General features: G+C 35.9%; 1 protein-coding gene across 1 annotated transcript in view; it reads right to left on the bottom strand.

Annotated features, from left to right (window-relative positions):
* Nucleotides 1-276: 276 nt before the first annotated feature.
* Nucleotides 277-20,425, bottom strand: part of LOC110461607 (calcitonin gene-related peptide type 1 receptor-like) — a 64,473-nt gene continuing 44,324 nt past the window's right edge. Inside the window, exons 5-12 of the mRNA XM_021515146.1 lie at nucleotides 17,248-17,371; nucleotides 15,699-15,852; nucleotides 15,498-15,564; nucleotides 12,699-12,762; nucleotides 11,797-11,882; nucleotides 8,679-8,784; nucleotides 8,225-8,443; nucleotides 277-849 (exon numbers count right to left, since the gene is read on the bottom strand). Coding sequence (XP_021370821.1) covers nucleotides 763-849; nucleotides 8,225-8,443; nucleotides 8,679-8,784; nucleotides 11,797-11,882; nucleotides 12,699-12,762; nucleotides 15,498-15,564; nucleotides 15,699-15,852; nucleotides 17,248-17,371 — 907 coding nt within the window. The 3' untranslated portion in view covers nucleotides 277-762. The remainder of the gene's footprint in view (nucleotides 850-8,224; nucleotides 8,444-8,678; nucleotides 8,785-11,796; nucleotides 11,883-12,698; nucleotides 12,763-15,497; nucleotides 15,565-15,698; nucleotides 15,853-17,247; nucleotides 17,372-20,425) is intronic.

Raw genomic sequence — 20,425 nt, 5'->3', positions numbered from 1 at the left:
TTGAAACAGCCAGACGTTGATGTATCATACACACTTAATCACACAGCCACACGTCCATATTTCATACACACATGATAGAACAGCCTGCCCTCATGTCTCAAGTTCACATGAGGGACAAGTGAAGTCTTATGCACACTTTATTAAAACGTCAGACGTCCAAGTCTCATTCACTCAAACTATTCCGTCTTTGCATATTGCAGAGTTATCTTCTCTTGGGAGCAGGCATTGATTGTTACGTCACTTGTTTGTGAGAGAAACGTCATCATTTTTTCACAGACCAATGACGTAACAATCAATACCTGCTCCCAATATAAGATAACTCTGCAATACGCAAAGACGGAACATCATCATATTCATACGTCAATATCTCATATACACATTAGTAAAAAGCGAGACATCCAACCCTCAAATGGTCATGACATAACATTCCCTTTTACGCACATGACATTCGTACATCGATATCTTATACACATATTATTAAAAAGCCAGACGTCCAACTCTCATACATACATAATAATTATAACAATGCGTTAAAGACAAGTGATATTTATACGTCGATATCATACATAAATGGTAAAATTGCTTAAGGGTGTGTTTTTTTTACACCTCGGTACAACAGAGGTATTAAACAATAAAATCATCTTTCTGTTGTATCATATCTCAAATTGACAATTACACAGTCAACATATGTTTAGCAATAATGTCTTAAATTGGTCTTCCGGCAGCTTATATGCTCTTTAACTGACGTTCAGTCATGATCAATCACACTTCACCGCTGTCAAGGTCGTTTCGCTCCACCGGTGTGTAAGGCATTGCAAATGGATCAGTCCGGCACATATCATCACAATCCTGTAACAGTTGGACTGAAGGTTATACAATATCACCAGGGAAATTAGGAGAACAAAATAAGAAGATAAAACAGGGTTAATTCGACATCAAACGCAGGAACATCGCAATAAGAAACAAATAACAAAGGAAAATTATGAATACTGAAACAACACATTACCTGAAGGGAATAACTGAACCCTTCTTTTATGATGATAATCTGAAAAGATATCCTTTGAGATCATATAGAATATTTAAACCACCATTATGTCGTACTGTAAATAATTATGAAAGTTGTTTTCCCTTTTATGTTTCATTAATTCAATAAAAAAAATCTCCTAATGTTCATAATATTAAATCTATCAAGCAGTTCATAAGCTTTTTAGGTCAAAATCATTATGTTCAATCTGAAACAACTGATATTTTCAAATTGTCTGGAAATCGCAACATAAACATAATTCTTTGATAAGAAATGGTGCAAGTAACCTAAATTACGACCTTTATAAAGATCATTTAGTTGAATCTCCACATTGTGAATGCGAACAAAGCTATGAAACTGATTACCACTATTTTCTTTAGAATTTAGATTTTTTGTTGCATTGTAATGATAAAGGCATACATAACATAGTATGCATAGCTATGTACTTTCCCCTGGGCACCACAGATTGGGTATAACCATACTAGCTACACGAAGTAAATACTGCTTTTGAAAATGTACAAACAGTTATAATATGTCCTAGAGTTGGTGTGACTTTACCAGTAAATTAAATATATGTTTGGTGGAATTGGCTTTTGAACTTTATTAATGGATGGCCAATATGTGACATACGGTCTTTGTGTGGCCTGTTTCCTTTGGGAAGATAATGCCAAATCTACCAAATATATATGTTCTATCGCTTATGGAGCACAATGGTAAGAACATAACACTTAGAGAATGGAGTTTAGTAAACAGCATATGGAACACAAAGGTAAGAACACTACACAGGGAGGAAGGATTTCAGAACATAGCATACGGAACACGGAGGTTATAAAATAACATAGAAATCACAGAGCTTATATTCTTATTCCAGAATATTTTATAGTATTCATATTAACTTTAAGTGTAATTTGGAAATAAACCCGGACTGTATAACTCTTTTACTAACTAGAATATTTTACATTCATTATATTTATCAATGATAAATAGCCGTTTTCCTTAAAACTTAATATGGTTGTGATTGTGTTTTTTGAGATTTTATTACTATCATATTTGTTAATATAAATACAAATTGTAATAATATAAAATGTATCTTTAAATCATCACAAGCAAAATATCTTTCATGTTGACATCGAACCTTTGACATCAATACAGAAGATTCTGAACATTCAATGACAAAGCATAGAAACGGAGATTAGAAGAGGGTGTTTGATGATATCGAATGAGAAAACAAACAAAAAATGAGCAGGGAATGATAAATTGTAAACGGTAACAGGAGAACCAGAGACAGACGTGTTGCGTGAAATATTTTCATCATCTGTTCCTTATCAGTAATACTTATGCTAAAACAAATGTGACCCTAAAACTTACTTTGGATACACCCTTACTCTTAGGGTTTTCCCCTTAGATTTATACGTATCCATCTATGGCCTTTTTTTAGACATAAGTACAATTTACAATTACATAATACATTTTTTTAATAATGAAGCAGGCATGCCAAACATCAGAGGCTTTGCAGTTAAAGAAAACTATAAGAAATAATTACCAATCCAAGGCATTGCAATATTAGTTATGAATGCTAAATGAAAAATGGAATATTGAATCCTTTAGCAAAAATCTTACACTTTCTTAGAAATGTATTGATAGATAATTAAACATGTAATTTACAATAAATTACATAATGCTTGTTAATTCGGTAGTAATGGATATGATCATAAAAGAGGCTGGGTCACCCCTTACCACCTTGCCGGAATACACAGTTGTAATATGAACATTGTTTGTGTTGAAGGGAACAATTGAAATATATTTATTTTACATTACATAAAGTTAACAATAGTCTATAAGACGCCTTTATGACTTTGGCAGTTTGGTGCAAGTGCTTACAGCTTATCAATAATATCTTGTTCAGTTATGTGAATGGTAAAGAAGTTATGTTGGGGTCGTTCTATAGCTCAGATCAGATCTAACGAGACGAGATCACTTCAAGAAGGTGGGTAAAGAAGTGTGAATTGTTGTATTACTTTCAAAGTTTACTTATTCAGTTTAAAGGATATTAAGCTTTATTAATGACAGGAGAAACTTATTTTAAGTTCAAAAGTTCCTAATCGAAAGTCCCTCCTAAATAATCCGCGTTATATCATTACAGTGTGAACAGTGCTTAAAATCAAACACATAAAGGACTGATCATAGAAAATTTGCCGGAAAGGGTGGGGAGATCGGATACAACAACAATACTAAGAGAAAGGACGAAGCTAAGATCATACATGACACAGGTAAAACGGAGCAAAGGACATGATATTAGGAAAACGAAGCATAGATAGTAAGCATAATATAATTAGCATACATACTAGCTTAGAAATATAATACCGGTTTAACAGAACGTATTGTTTAAAGTTTTAAGGATTTGGTAGACTTTCTTTCCTTAGGCTACATTTCTTATGTTTCGGAATAAAGGAGTTCCGGAGCTTAAATATAAATAATTGTTGTATCAAAAGAGATGTAATTTATAAATTAGGATTTTGTAGGCACTCTTTTCCTTGCGCTGTATTTCTACATGAAAATATGAAATATAGATTTTCGTTCTCTTGAATTGTAATACTAATGTCTGGAATGAACAACCTCGCCATATGTTGCAGTAAATATGTTTATTTTGGATATTTTCTGCAAAGACATACATATATTCAAAAGGAACCCTTTTTGTCTTATTTATAATGCCTAGTATATGGATAGACAAGACAAGAACATAATGCAGGGGAACTGGAACTCAAAACATTTCTGTTCTTTACGGGGTTTCACGCCACTTCTAAGGTTATATGAAGGAGGTTTCTATGGAAACACTAACAAAAAAGAAATAGTAGAAAAGTAAAGAAAGGACATAGACCCCAAGTAATGTGATGGGGTTAGCAGAGCAGGTTAGTTTTCTTCGATGTACCTTTAGCAGAAAACACATTTAAAAGCCTGGTTTGCAGGCAGCACCTCCTTACTCGCCTCTTACCATTGCATGTGGTTAGATACAGCACCCCTACTCTTTCCTCGAATCTGTAAGGGTCGGCTAGGAACGAAACACAGGTAGAATGGAGCAAAGCAAATAACAAGGTAAAATGGATCAAAGCAAAAAACACGGATAGAATGGAGCAAAGCAAATAACACCGGTAGAATGGATCAAAGAAAATAACACAGGTAGAATGGATCAAAGCAAATAACACAGGTAGAATGGAGCTAAGCAAATAACACGGGTAGAATGGATCAAAGCAAATTACACAGGTAGAATGGATCAAAGCAAATAACACAGGTAGAATGGAGCAAATCAAATAACAAGGTGGAATGGAGCAAAGCAAATAACAAGGTAAAATGGAGCAAAGCAAATAACAAGGTAAAATGGATCAAAGCAAAAAACACGGATAGAATGGAGCAAAGCAAATAACACCGGTAGAATGGAGCAAAGCAAATAACAAGGTAAAAGGGAGCAAAGCAAAAAACACGGATAGAATGGAGCAAAGCAAATAACACAGGTAGAATGGATCAAAGCATATAACAAGGTAAAATGGATCAAAGCAAATAACACAGGTAGAATGGTTCGAAGCAAATAACACAGGTAGAATGGATCAAAGCAAGTTACACAGGTAGAATGGATCAAAGCAAATAACAAGGTAGAACGGATCAAAGCAAATAATACCGGTAGAATGGAGCAAAGCAAATGATACAGGTAGAATGGAGCAAAGCAAATAACAAGGTAAAATGGATCAAAGCAAATAACACGGATGGAATGGAGCAAAGCAAATAACACAGGTAGAATGGATCAGAGCAAATAACACAGGTAGAATGGATCAAAGCAAGTTACACAGGTAGAATGGATCAAAGCAAATAACACAGGGAGAATGGAGCAAAGCAAATTACACGGGTAGAATGGAGCAAATCAAATAACAAGGTAGGATGGATCAAAGCAAATAACACAGGTAGAATGGAAAGCAAATAACACAGGTAGAATGGAGCAAAGCAAATAACGCAGGTAGAATGGATCAAAGCAAATAACAAGGTAAAATGTATCAAAGCAAATAACACGGATGGAATGGAGCAAAGCAAATAACACAGGTAGAATGGATCAGAGCAAATAACACAGGTAGAATGGATCAAAGCAAGTTACACAGGTAGAATGGATCAAAGCAAATAACACAGAAAGAATGGATCAAAGCAAATAACACAGGTAGAATGGAGCAAAGCAATTAACACAGGTAGAATGGAGCAAAGCAAATAACACAGGGAGAATGGATCAAAGCAAATAACACAGGTAGAATGGAGCAAAGCAAATTACCCGGGTAGAATGGAGCAAATCAAATAACAAGGTAGGATGGATCAAAGCAAATAACACAGGTAGAATGGAGCAAAGCAAATTACACGGGTAGAATGGAGCAAATCAAATAACAAGGTAGAATGGATCAAAGCAAATAACACAGGTAGAATGGATCAAAGCAAATAACAAGGTAAAATGGAGCAAAGCAAATAACAAGGTAAAATGGAGCAAAGCAAATAACACGGGAAGAATGGAGCTAAGCAAATAACACGGGGAGAATGGAGCAAAGCAAATAACACGGGAAGAATGGAGCTAAGCAAATAACACGGGGAGAATGGAGCTAAGCAAATAACACGGGTAGACTGGGTCAAAGCAAATAACACAGGCAAATAACACCGGTAGAATGGATCAAAGCAAAAAACACAGGTAGAATGGATCAACGCAAATAACACGGTAGAATGGATCAAAGCAAAAAACACAGGTAGAATGGATCAAAGCAAATAACACGGGTAGAATGGAGCTAAGCAAATAACACGGGTAGAATGGGTCAAAGCAAATAACACAGGTAGAATGGAGCAAAGCAAATAACACGGGTAGAATGGAGCAAAGCAAATAACAAGGAAGAATGGATCAAAGCAAATAACACCGGTAGAATGGGTCAAAGCAAATAACACCGGTAGAATGGATCAAAGCAAATAACACAAGTAGAATGGAGCGAAGCAAATATCAAGGTAGAATGGATCAAAGCAAATAACACAGGTAGAATGGATCAAAGCAAATAACACAGGTAGAATGGTTCGAAGCAAATAACACAGGTAGAATGGATCAAAGCAAATAACAAGATTGAATGGAGCAAAGCAAATAACACAGGTAGAATGGATCAAAGCAAATAACACAGGTAAAATGGAGCAAAGCAATTAAGAAAGTAGAATGGATCAAAGCAAATAACAAGGTAGAACGGATCAAAGCAAATAATACCGGTAGAATGGAGCAAAGCAAATGATAAGAATGGAGCGAAGCAAATATCAAGGTAGAATGGATCAAAGCAAATAACACAGGTAAAATGGAGCAAAGCAATTAACAAAGTAGAATGGATCAAAGCAAATAACAAGGTAGTAACACGGGTAGAATGGAGCAAAGCAAATAACAAGGAAAGAATGGATCAAAGCAAATAACACCGGTAGAATGGGGCAAAGCAAATAACACCGGTAGAATGGATCAAAGCAAATAACACAAGTAGAATGGAGCAAAGCAAATAACAAGGTAGAATGGAACAAAGCAAATAACACAGGTAGAATGGATCAAAGCAAATAACACAGGCAGAATGGAGCAAAGCAAATAACACAGGGAGAATGGATCAAAGCAAATAACACAGGTAGAATGGTTCGAAGCAAATAACACAGGTAGAATGGATCAAAGCAAATAACAAGGAAGAATTGGTCAAAGCAAATAACACATGTAGAATGGATCAAAGCAAATAACACAGGTAAAATGGAGCAAAGCAATTAAGAAAGTAGAATGGATCAAAGCAAATAACAAGGTAGTAACACGGGTAGAATGGAGCAAAGCAAATAACAAGGAAGAATGGATCAAAGCAAATAACACCGGTAGAATGGATCAAATCAAATAACACAAGTAGAATGGAGCGAAGCAAATATCAAGGTAGAATGGATCAAAGCAAATAACACCGGTAGAATGGATCAAATCAAATAACACAAGTAGAATGGAGCGAAGCAAATATCAAGGTAGAATGGATCAAAGCAAATAACACCGGTAGAATGGATCAAAGCAAATAACACAAGTAGAATGGAGCGAAGCAAATATCAAGGTAGAATGGATCAAAGCAAATAACACCGGTAGAATGGGGCAAAGCAAATAACACCGGTAGAATGGATCAAAGCAAATAACACAAGTAGAATGGAGCAAAGCAAATAACAAGGTAGAATGGAACAAAGCAAATAACACAGGTAGAATGGATCAAAGCAAATAACACAAGTAGAATGGAGCGAAGCAAATAACAAGGTAGAATGGATCAAAGCAAATAACACGGGTAGAATGGAGCTAAGCAAATAACACGGGTAGAATGGATCAAAGCAAATTACACAGGTAGAATGGATCAAAGCAAATAACAAGGAAGAATTGGTCAAAGCAAATAACACATGTAGAATGGATCAAAGCAAATAACACAGGTAAAATGGAGCAAAGCAATTAACAAAGTAGAATGGGTCAAAGCAAATAACAAGGTAGAACGGATCAAAGCAAATAATACCGGTAGAATGGAGCAAAGCAAATGATACAGGTAGAATGGATCAAAGCAAATAACAAGGTAAAATGGATCAAAGCAAATAACAAGGTAGAATGGAGCAAAGCAAATAACAAGGTAGAACGGATCAAAGCAAATAATACCGGTAGAATGGAGCAAAGCAAATGATACAGGTAGAATGGAGCAAAGCAAATACAACAGGTAGAATGGAGCAAAGCAAATAACACCGGTAGAATGGAGCAAAGCAAATAACACCGGTAGAATGGAGCAAAACAAAAGATTTTTTTCCGATCGCGGTAGAATGGATCGAAGCAAAAGCGTCCTATCCGGGAATATAACCCTGACCCATTTCTTAATGAAAAGCGAGTACACCTTCCACTTAGTCAGCCTACCCAACTTTATATATTTATAGATATACTATTATATATATAATTCGTTTCTGTGTCCTTTTTTTACAATTTTTCTAGCTATGTACGGGGTAAATAATGCTTTGACATAACGTTTTTCATCTGAGCATAGAAATGGATTTTCGTTGAGAAGTCGAAAACAATCAACGTTTTAACTAGAATGTGGAATAGAAAATATATAAGAAACAACCCTAATGTGTTCATGATCATGATTCTTTTTCGGACGAACTGTTTTCCCATACCTTCGCAGATGATGATCCTTCCTCTGATTTTCGGTTAAAAGAACCATTTCCAGAAGTTGCCCTCGGTACATAGGTCGTCTCCAATAGACTCACGTTAAATGTATTACTTCGCTTCATGTCCACGCTGCCTAGTCTCTCCCTCATTAATTTCCACTTCCGCCGAACGACGTTTATAACTTCCCCATTACAGAAACAGAAAAATAGTGCGACAAGTACGCCCTGTAAGAAAGAATGTTGATACAAGGAAATTGTTTGTCATGGTATTCTACATAGCATATCCCTAAGCTTCTAAATTGCATCCAATAATTCGCGTTGTAATTTGTTACAAATGAAAATAACACCGTGACGAAAGCGTCTATATCTACTCTTTTTGGTAGGTATAATGATATGACCCAGGAACACAGGAACAGACTGTTAATGTGTTGTTTATATAACAAGAACATGGCATACGTACCTGATATGACGTAAGCACAGCGGATATGATGTCATAGATAGGCGACGGAGTGTCTGGCTGAAATGGGATCACAAAGTACTGTAGGCCCAGCAACGGTATTAGGATAAGANAAATTTTGGGTTTAAAATAGCAATTTTTGGCATTTTTTGGTAATTTTTGATGTGGTAACCATGGTTTTCACACAAGTGACATACATCTTGGTCGGGGACTTCTCGTGAATGTAGGAAAGCATGATAACAACCACAACTCTTGACAACATACAGTAGTTTACGTAAGTATAAAGGTACACAGTTCCTGAATGCTAATATGGGTCCCTAGTTAAATACCTTTCTTACAAAATTCATGTGTTTTAATGCCAATTTCAATTCTACTCTGTAAAATATAGTGGAAAAAAAAATACATTCTAGCAAAAGGTACAACTTTTGTTTAATTGTTTTACAAAGCTTTAGACGATACACAATAATGTAACGACTTAAGCATTTATGTTAAATCTAATGAATTTTACTACTTTTTTATATATAAATGTAGCACTTTTCAAATGTGTTTTTTTATAATAATCACTGGCTAGCTCCGAATATCACAATTTAAGCACTGTAGAATGCTTTCTGACAAACTTATGTCACAGGTTTTTTAATATACTTGTTTTGTTGTCATTACACCAGTTCCCATTTTGAGGGTATGGCATTAACTTGGTCTGACCTATTCCGTCTTTGCGTATTGCAGAGTTATCTTCTCTTGTGAGCAGGTATTGATTGTTACGTCATTGATTTGTGTGAGCAAATTACGTCTTTTTCTCAAAAACTGATGACGTTACTCTCACAAACAAATGACGTAACAATCAATACCTGCTCACAAGAGCAGATAATTCTGCAATACGAAAAGACGGAGTATGTTATTTACATAGGTCGTTGATGCAGAAGAAAACGCTTATGATTTGGGCTTTTGACATATTAATAATGAATACACTATGTTTTGTGAATTTAACTTTTTTTTAACATAATTTAAGGTTAAATTATCACCCTTTGCATGATTTGCTAACCTTTAAATTATTCCTTCACTCGAGTTTTTCTTCTCTATTTGGACTGCAATATTCTCCAAAGTGGCAGGGAATTATTTTTTTAATATTTCGTTTCTGAAACCTTTAACTTTCGCCAACTAATAGACAACAGCCCTAGTAATAAACCAATTGATAATTTGACATGCTTTCCAATAAAATAAAAATAAACTTTTGGGGTGGAAAACGTTTTATCGATTTTTAATAAAGTAACGTATTTTCACGCACGCATGATTTTTTTTTACGAGGTCGCTTATAAACTTAGCTCCCTGCTAACGCATTTATGTTTTGTTTCTGATAGATGTGCATATTAAAAATATGTGTTTTGGTTTGTAATAACGTAAAAGATTTATTAATAAACCTCTTGATAATAAAGTGAAAAGGCGCAGTATTTCGATATAGTCGAGTGGCATTGTGATACGGACATACAGTACCCTGAAACAAGTAAGATATGAATATGAACAGCTGGTCCCACAATGTTTTACTAAACGCAATGCTAGACTCCAAGCCATGTTTCATAAATGTATATATTTAGTGTCACAATTTGTTCTCCTATTCCAACGAATAATGCAAACTATTTTGTTCGAGTGCTGGGGGAAGCTATTTGTCTCTATACTCAGCTATTTGTTACAAAAATGCAGGAATTTAATTTATCTCTTGTCAAAGGCTGTATGAGCCCTAAAATGTAAAACCATGCTGCAGAGGAGATAGGAGGAAGTATATGTATGAAGGCAAATGTCTCATCCATCTGTGCCGGTCAACATATTTACTAGACGTTGTAAAGATTAAATGTAATATATTCCTCTGCTTTGACTATATTTTTCAGATTATAAGGAACGAATCTTGGTTTTTTTTTTTAAATACTATCTATAAATATCTTCAAGGCCGCCGCTAGTATCGGAGCTGGTCAAGACATGATTACTGGAATAATTCTGTCAATAGTTTGACCAAGACCTATTTTGTCTCAAGAACGTCTTTTATCTTTTGCTTACTTGTTAGCGTGTGATCTTATCTAAATGTCGATTATTGACACAAACTATGCAATACAGTATGGCAGTGTGTACATGTCTCAAAATGGCTAAGTCACATATATTTTCTGTGTTGATTTTAGCCTGAAAAAGATCAATAGCATTAATAAACACGAACTTTTATCGTTCTTGACTGGTGTTACATAATATCGGCATATGCAATAGACGCATTATCTTGAGTACTGCTATTTTAAGGAGACATGGTAGCCTAGTGGTATTGGACGCCGGGCTCGTGACCGAAGGGTTGCAGGTTCGAGTCACGGCACAGTACTGTGTTGTATCCTTTACTCCACTTGTTAGAGTAAGTGGTTGGGCAGTGCTAGAATTGTAAACTGCTAGCTGTGAGCGCAGAAATGGCAGCACTGGATGTATGCTCCCCAGGGAGTTGAGTAATATAGTGGCTGGTTGCAAAGGCCCTACAGCCACGGATAATAATTTGTGAACCGCTATGAGAATTATATTTTCGTAGATTTGCTTCTTTAAATTCATCTAGTCACTATTGACGTGTTTAGCATCGCCTACTAGACAGCATCGATTGCTTGATATATTCTAAGCAAGTATAATCACTAATTTCCTGCGCATTCGTGCTGTATAAAATATAGAATGTACGTTTGGCTTATGATGGTTTATTGTTTTATATCTTCTATACTATTTCACCAATCAAATCGTCATGTCATTTACTTTTGCAATTGTATGAAAGATTTTACTGCAGATAATGGTCTCGCTGTGTTCATTGTTTTACACATGTTCAAAAACAAACGCGATTACAGATATATCTTACACATAGAGTGGTATTTAGAGTTCAGTAAAAAAAATAACAAACGTTTAAAACAACTTCTCAACACACCAAGAAATCAAATGATGTATACACCCATGTTTCTTGGGATATCTTGAAAAGATGTTTGCATTGATCGTAATGAGATACATATTGAGATCACACGCATAGATTATAAATATTATTAAATATCAGCTTAACCCTGGTCCAACTTTAGAAACACCAGACGTCCCAGCCTATCATCTGTATACTTAAACCTACCTAGACTGATGCGCTTCGTTAGAATTTACTGCCCGCAGCTTGGACAGCAGAATCCGTAAAATATTAAGTAGAAACAGAAAATTGACCTGAAAAGGGAAAATGCACAGCTTTTTAAATACATCATAATGATTGAATCTCCTTAAACAACTTCTTTAAAAAATTCTCGGCTTCTTGATCCATATATAGATATATTACAGTCAATGATTATATCCCCATAAATATATTTCAACTTTGTGTTTTACACATTACAGGAATATAAAAACTGTGAAATCACGTATTTTCGTGAATCAGTGAATTACGAGTACCTACTCAATTAACAATAATAATAATAAACAACATTTATATAGCGGCCTATATAATTTGTAAATTTACTCTAAAGCGCTTTACAACATATGGATAATAGTAATGGTTATAATTGTGAAAACAAAAAACAAAGGCTTACACTAACTTTTATACATTTAAGCAAGCAATGTGCACATAATTGAACAAATAAACGGGTGGTATTTACATGACGTATTTGCAAAGATTCTAAAATGCAGACGTGAAGAGGTGAGTTTTGATACCCACTCAAACGAAGAATCACTTTATATCAAACTTGTAGTAAGTTCGTGGACCTATGAATTCGTGAATAATTATTACCAACGAAACCAACAAAATTAAAACCCAACGGAAGTCAGTGTTTCGCAGTATGTAGTTTATAAACATACCCTTGAGAATAGCATACGTTATACTCCGTCAATGAATTCGATACTGTACTTTAAATGTAAGTGTTAACAAGATTCGCAGACATGCATACATCGAGGAAGTGTATTGCCAGGTGCCCGGTATAGCTATTCTTGCAATGTAACATTTCGATCACCAACGTTACGGTGGTACCGTGATATGTAAAGGTGTATACTTACCAGTAAAGATAACACGACGGGCCCAGTGAGAATCCAGTTTTCGTCTGTAGTACTGGACCAGCACCTGTAAGTAGAAGTAATGCACAACGTAATTTATTTCAAATTTTCCTTTAATAATAATTATAGTAATAAACATTATTTATTGAGGATAAAAAAGTCTGTTTAGCAAAGCTTACCTTCCACAGGGTCCTCTGTTAGAATGAGATATTTTGTATGAAACGTTATTCTCATATGACGTACCTTCTGTTTATTATTATTTATAAAAAAAACGTTACACACGAAATATCATTGTAAATATGTAATTGTGTAACATAATTAATCATTCTATTGAAAAACATGTAAAATCAACTTTTTCTTTAATGTCTAACATTTTATTTTGTTTCGTTTTTTTAATATTCAATGCTGATTAGGTCAATCATTCTACTGGTTTCTTCATTATTGCACCGTTTATATTGGCCTAATCTCTCTAGAATTTTTATTATAAAAACCTTAAAATGATATGAAAGATTAACGGGACACGCATACAGGAGATTGCACCTTAAATATTTGGAAAAAGATCGAATAAGCAAAATATTAATTACACTGCATTATACAGCTGTTTCGTCCTTCTAGGTTTCATCGTTGTTGCTGGGGACTAAAACGTTGGAAATCTAATTTGTCTTAACCACTGGTGACACAGATGGGCAAGTGCGCAAATCCCTTTACTTACGTTTTAAAACATTTAGAGGAGAACTAGTTAATTTCAACTAAAATAATCTGTAAAATGTATATATTACGAGATTTGCCACTTCCCAAAAGAGATAACCGTGGCCATCAAGGTTTCAGAAAATCTCGGGATCGAATGTCGTACTAGTCATCGAAACGTCGCATAGAAAATCGTATCGGTTGTGTAAAAAGGACTTCTCATAAACTAAAAGGCAATTACTTCATACAGCTGTTTTTTCCTGCTGGGACTCGTCGGTTTAACTAGGGACCAAAACGTTGGAAATCCGATTTGTCTTAACGACAGCTAAAACAGAGGGAGAATGTACCTTTGATATTTGGTAATGGGTTGAGTAGGCCAACAATGAGCTGCACTGCATTATACAACTGTTTTGTCCTTCTGGACTCATAAGTGATGCTTACGACCAAAACGATGGATATTAAATGTGTCTGAACAACTGTTGAGAAGAGGGGCAGGTGCGTACATTGTAATACCCATTAATTCTAAATAAAGATAGCATGAGGGGCAGGTGCGTACATTGTAAAACCCATTAATTCTAAATAAAGATAACATGAGGGGCAGGTGTGTACATTGTAATACCCATTAATTCTAAATAAAGATAACATGAGGGGCAGGTGCGGACATTGTAAAACCCATTAATTCTAAATAAAGATAGCAGGAGGGGCAGGTGCGTACATTGTAATACCCATTAATTCTAAATAAAGATAATATGAGGAGGTCTAGTTGATTTAAAAAATAAATATTCAACCTACGCGCGTGTATTATAGTAGAATATATAACGAGGGTGTGGTTATGTCGGAAAAGTAATTAACAAAAGCCGCTTGCGGTCTGGTTATGTATGAGTATACATTGATTTTATCTATTTTGTCAAAGAGAATTTAATGGAAGTTTTCTCGAGTCTGCCTCAGTGTCATAACGCCTATGATAAGCAAAGTGACCTGTTTTAATATTTGTGGGCTGTTTTAATATTTGTGATGTGATGCCTGGTATATCTTCATTTAGCAGAAAGCTACATTTTTGGGAAGGATTTTACATTTTCAATCGCAATTTGCTCGACAAATATTGAACTCCGATACCATATTTTATTTCAGATGTTAAATTTCAATCAATCAAATAGACCAATCATCGCATGTCACCACATGAAATCAGCATTTGACAGATACATAATTACTAACTGAAGTCACTTTCGCGGTAAGTTCTGCGGAACATTCTCATCATGATTTTGACAGGTTTTAAGTGGACTCTTTTTGTTTGTCCGCTAGCAAATCTTCCAAAACATACACAATTAAATGCAGTTACACCCATTCGACAAATGAAACCAGTCCTGCGACCCGCTTGTTTAATGGTACATTTGCAGGGGAGGTTTTTTGAAGAGCGCATGGTCTGTTGGACAATAATACATGAACGCAAATGTAAAGTGTCGTTTCGTCGCAAACGTGGTAGGGTTAAAACCTATTGAAGTGAAAATATTCTTAACCGTGCCCCAACTCAAAAAATAACTGGCAATCAATGTTACGGCAAGCCTCGGGAATTGAAACATCCAACGGCTGAGTCAACCATCTTCTTGTACAATGAAAGGTGGACATAGAGGAAACACGTACACAGCTGATTGCATCGTCAAAGTCTGGTATTAGATAGAGTACAACGTAAGCTAGAAAGGAATGACTTTGTATCATACAACTGTTACAGAGAACGTCTTTCTAGGACTCATCATAATGTAAGCTATAAATACCATTTTGTTTAAAATGTATCAGGTAATTGTTTATGTCTTTGTTCAATGATAAACATTTATCTTACTATAAGTAATGTATGAATATTATGTAATCGACTTTAAAACTTTTGATGACAAATAAAACTTGATGATGCTATAGGGTGATAAATGACTGGTTCATAAATTAACTTTTTATCTGACGTGTATGTCTCCACAGCGTAGTTTAAGACGATTGGTGAGGTATTGATCTGTTTATCTAAGATGAGGCCTACTGTATGCTTTGGATTAGTGACAGTGATGTCGAAGGATAGTGACCTTTTCTAATCTTTCAGCGAAAGAAAAACTGATCCAAAATATTACGTACCCGTGACGTAGTTCCGGCTTTGACCCTCGGACTGCCGCATACACTGTAGTGGGGATCAGTGGACCGACTGCCAATTTAACAAAACATATTTTAGAATCATTAAGTAATTGCGACAATTTTCAGTCAATCACGTGACCATTAGACATCTGAAGTATGACATGACACACCATTACTTGGACAATGATTGGTATAATACCTTACCCCAGCCGATGACGTAACAGATTACGAGGAGGCGCTTGTCACTTGTGAAGGCGAAGACGATGAGTGCGTGAAGGTAGAAACCCTCACAGAACATCCAGAAGTAGTTACACAGCGTCAGGTACTGGGTCAACACGTGCAGCGCCTGGCACCATGGCTACGTGAGTCAACAAAACTTTCAGTACAATTGGTGGTTTGTGGTGTACATGTATATATACTACTCAAAAAATCATAAATGTATTTGGGTAGAGCAGGTCCAACATAAATGATGAAGGCTGGACATAGTACATTCTAGATAGTTTGGGTTCAGAGATAACTAAATACAACGTTATTGTCATGTAATATAAACGCTTAGCTTTTCGCAAAAACGAGAACGGTTTAAGACGTTTCATGAGCATTAGTGACATACGCGTAAATCGTAATGTTTCAAGTCTGATATGAACATTTGTAACACTTGAATTCTAAGCTAGTCAGTCAGTCAGAATAACCTAACGTACTTTTTATTATTGATAGAGCATGTTTTACAACACAGTGAATTACCTGTATAATAATAACAGCGCACAAGGTAACAACACACACTAATTGCTGGACTCAACCCGGGGGAATACAATGTGGTATACATCGAGAAACCGCGAATGGCGATATGGCCGGATTGTTACAGTTCATTTTCATGTAAAGCATTAATTACGTGTGATAAGCATCCTTAGATACATAAGCCATGCGAGCTTAGATGATGTACAACAAGTTGTTACTTAGAAACTGACCTTAATTATTAACCTAGTCACTGAAGTGAAAAATGTAGGTCAGCATCCAACGCATCACATGTGATAAGCATCCTTAGATGCATAAGTCAATGTAAGTTTAGTTGATGTACTACAAGTAGTTACTTGATAATTGACCTAAACCAAACTTCCTAACCTGGTCACTGAAGCGGAAAATGTAGGTCGGAACCAGCATCCGAAGCATCGCATGTGATAAGCATCCTTAGATACATAAGCCATGCAAGTTTAGTTATCGTTGGACAAGCAATTACTTGGTAAGTGATCTAAACCAATCTTCTTAACCATAGTGCAGATGGAGCCTGACCTCATCCAAACTTCTTAACCTCGTCACTGAAGCGGCACCAGCCTCCGAATCATCGCATGTCATAAGCATCCTTAGATACATAAGCCATGCAAGTTTAGTTGATGTGGGATACTTAATAACTTTGAAACGGAGCTTAACTATTCTTCGTAACCTTAGTGCAGACAGACGGACGGGAATCGCCAATGTATTAGCCCTGATTGCGTTGCAATCTGGCCAAAATGCTGTAAGAAACACGGGGAAAACCTGAACCGAGGGAAATAATAACAAGGTGATTACACGTACACAATGTGTTGAACTAAACAAAGAGAGATATCAACAGCACCCAGGGTGATTAGACAGTAACACAGTACTGTTCTAAACACGGTGATTACCGGTATAAAGGGGAGATAATAACCAAACAGTATCATTCGATGTACATACGTCTCTATACCGATTAAATGCATACAAAGGAACAAAACTAAAATACCTTGTTTTCTTTGACCATGTCAGGCATGTCCATCAGGGCAAACATCAGGATCCAGGCCGCCCCGGACAGGACATATGTGATGAAAAGATGCTTGTGTAGAGTCACCCGGCTACAGTGGAGCTGTCTGCAAAAGATCACGTGGCTCATGTTACAGGGGAAATAACGATGTGACGTCAGTAAAATACAATAGGAAAAGAGTTAGGGAATATAATGATGTCACGTTCATCCAATATTATGCCTAATGTGTAGATGAGGGATATTTTCATCAGTAGGACATGGTGTTAAAGGGAAAAGACCTGAACATGTAACGTAAAGTTATTTTCTTAAGGGGAGATAATCTTACTACAATACTATTATACAATGTTATACGTTACAGGTCAGCTATCAATACAACAATAGATGATACAACGATACCTGTACTATGTTACACTATGGTGTCCGTAATATGTGTAAAACCTATTTGTTCAGTGCACGCAAAATCTTCGTTTATTTCCCTTACACCGGTAGTGTATATTATTGTAACCGGTACTTTAATACCGTTTTTTTGTATACACCGGTTGATCCTTACAGGTCAACCTCGTTTTCATACGTCTTCCTGTTTGGCATTCTTGTATTAAAGATATATGCAGACTTAATTTTGAATAATGTAAGTTTGTTTATAAAAATAGTATACACGAGTGACGATTTTACAGAGGGTTTTATTTGCCCATTTCCTTCCTTGCTGCATTCTTCGGTATATTTTTTTTCTTCATAATTTGACCGATATCGAATGGTCGTTAAAAAGTCTACTTTATTTCGCTTTCTGCTTATTCCATTTCTAGTGGGTATTGCAGACAGTGAGGGTTAATTAAAGATGAAATATAACGACAAACACGGGAGTTGAGCATCCTAGATGAGTATAATGATTTAATTGCAGGTATTATATAGAGTGTGACAGTATATAAGGAAGGCATTTATACAGGAGATAAAACGTTATACACGGTGATAGAGATACAAGAGAGTATAATTATAATATACATGGGAACTAGTCATACAAATGTATATAGCGTAAACACTGCAATATACAATATATACAAGACATGTAGCTGATAAGTGGTAATTATAAAGAGACATATAACAGTACAGATGGAAGGACAGTATACAAGTCAAGTATATCTGTATAACGGAAGATTGGATACAAAGGCCTTTCGATACATTTCGACCATTATATAGCTACCGTAGGAACGGATATTAGAATAATTTAGCGCCTTGACAAATTGCAAAAGCATTTAAATAACCGTGCATGTACAAAGTTTCGACATCATCCGACAGGAATTGAACAAGTTACTTATTGTTGAAATAATGCACTCGTGACTGGTGGCTACTTTTTAATCCTAAAATGAAGGTTGGGACTAAATCCGAAATACTTTCCTATATCAAAGCATGTTCTGCTGTTAGCGCCAAATCAGATACATGCAGAGTTGTGCAGCATTAAATGCTCCCTCTGATAACTGTTTTCAGGCGGGTGAATAAATCCAAGAATGATAATGTTGACTTCAAAGAGGGCACGCGGCCAGGCAGGCCAGTTGTTGTAGCATCAAAGAAGAACATTGCTGCTGTGAAAGCGATATCTAAGGACGCTAAACTGTTTAAAAGATAGCGCGTATCACTGCCATTTCCTTCAATTCAATTACCATGCCAGAAAGGGAAAACTAGCATTGCTTAGTATTACAGAGACCAAGTATAGAGTTGAATAGCATCCAGCTAGTGTATGACAATGCTTCATCCCACAAACACAATATTGTACAGGTGTTCTTGACTCAAGAGAAGGTAGTACAGACTGACCACCCATCCTATGCCCCAGATCTAAGTCCCGGTACCTTTTCCTGTTTCCTTTACTCAACAAAGTGCTTATTGGGAAACGGTAAGCCTTTACAGCATATACATATTAGCGAACAGGAGAATGTACAGGGAATTCAACTGTACATGAGAAGCACGTGTTTGAATGAGCAGTACACGTTGCTGCTTCCATTAATATCATGGTCGGTGCATGTCTGGTCAAGTCTTTGAAGCGGTAAATGGCCTTGAGTGAGATAAGATGACCTAATGCCACCACAAATTTCTGACATAATTTACAGATGATCTAGAATAAAATGTTCCTATGGTCGAATAGGACGCATTATAGTATATCTATACATAGATACACGAACTTTTCGATTCAAGACTGATAATGATGCATTTTTAGAGATCCAGTCTGTTAAAAGTCAAGATAGTAAATTTTGTCGATCATATGAAACATCGTCTAAATCTGCCAATTCCGTAACGGCGACAAATACCAACATTTTCACACTTTTGGATTTCCTTGAATAGTGGTTTGTTGAAACCAAGGAAAACTGGTGGGTTACACAACTTGGAGTGGTACGTACAGTAAGGCAACTCTATCTGAGTCAGTAACATACGACTAAACGTAAACTGTTCTACTTCTGAGACAGCCACTATTGTCACACATGTATATGTAGATAATTGTCTTACATCTAGATAGTGACATTGCTGTGGGATTAATCTTGTGACGTATAAAGATCATTATCTAAGGTTTTAGTGTTTTCACACATGCACATATTTCAACATATTTAAAAAAAAAACTTTTGTTACACATTTATATTTTTCAATCAATCTGACAGTTAGACTTGTTGGCATTGGGGTTGTTCCATTACCAAAAATTAGTCTCGTCGAAGATCAGCTGATTCAGCCACTTAAACAGTTACTCTACTTATCAACTCACCTGATTGATCCGTTAGTGTCAAAAGTGCATTTGTCAATTACAGTAGAACGACAACATACTTGCTGGATAGGAAACGGTTCCCCCATGACAGTTACTCAATCATCCGTGGACCCTCACACATTTTGACTGTTTTGTCCCGAACGTAAATAATTTCACTCCTTGATAGTTGCTGAACATGTCGGATGTTGCAGGAAAATTACCCAGTATAGTACTCAAAACGATGGTGTCCATCGTTTTATATTTATCAGTATTTTAAACACCCTTTCCTCACATCTCATATATTCTTCTACTTCCGGTAACTAAGTTGTCAGTATCGTTTTTAGCGACATAATAATCATCTTCTTGTAAGTGCGTCAGAGGCGATGACGAGGATAGTGATGGCGTACTTACAACATCGTGGAGAAGACAAAACACAGC

Source organism: Mizuhopecten yessoensis, unplaced genomic scaffold (genome assembly GCF_002113885.1).
Source record: "Mizuhopecten yessoensis strain PY_sf001 unplaced genomic scaffold, ASM211388v2 scaffold10641, whole genome shotgun sequence".
NCBI lineage: Eukaryota > Metazoa > Mollusca > Bivalvia > Pectinida > Pectinidae > Mizuhopecten > Mizuhopecten yessoensis.
This window is presented reverse-complemented; position numbering and strand designations above follow the sequence as displayed.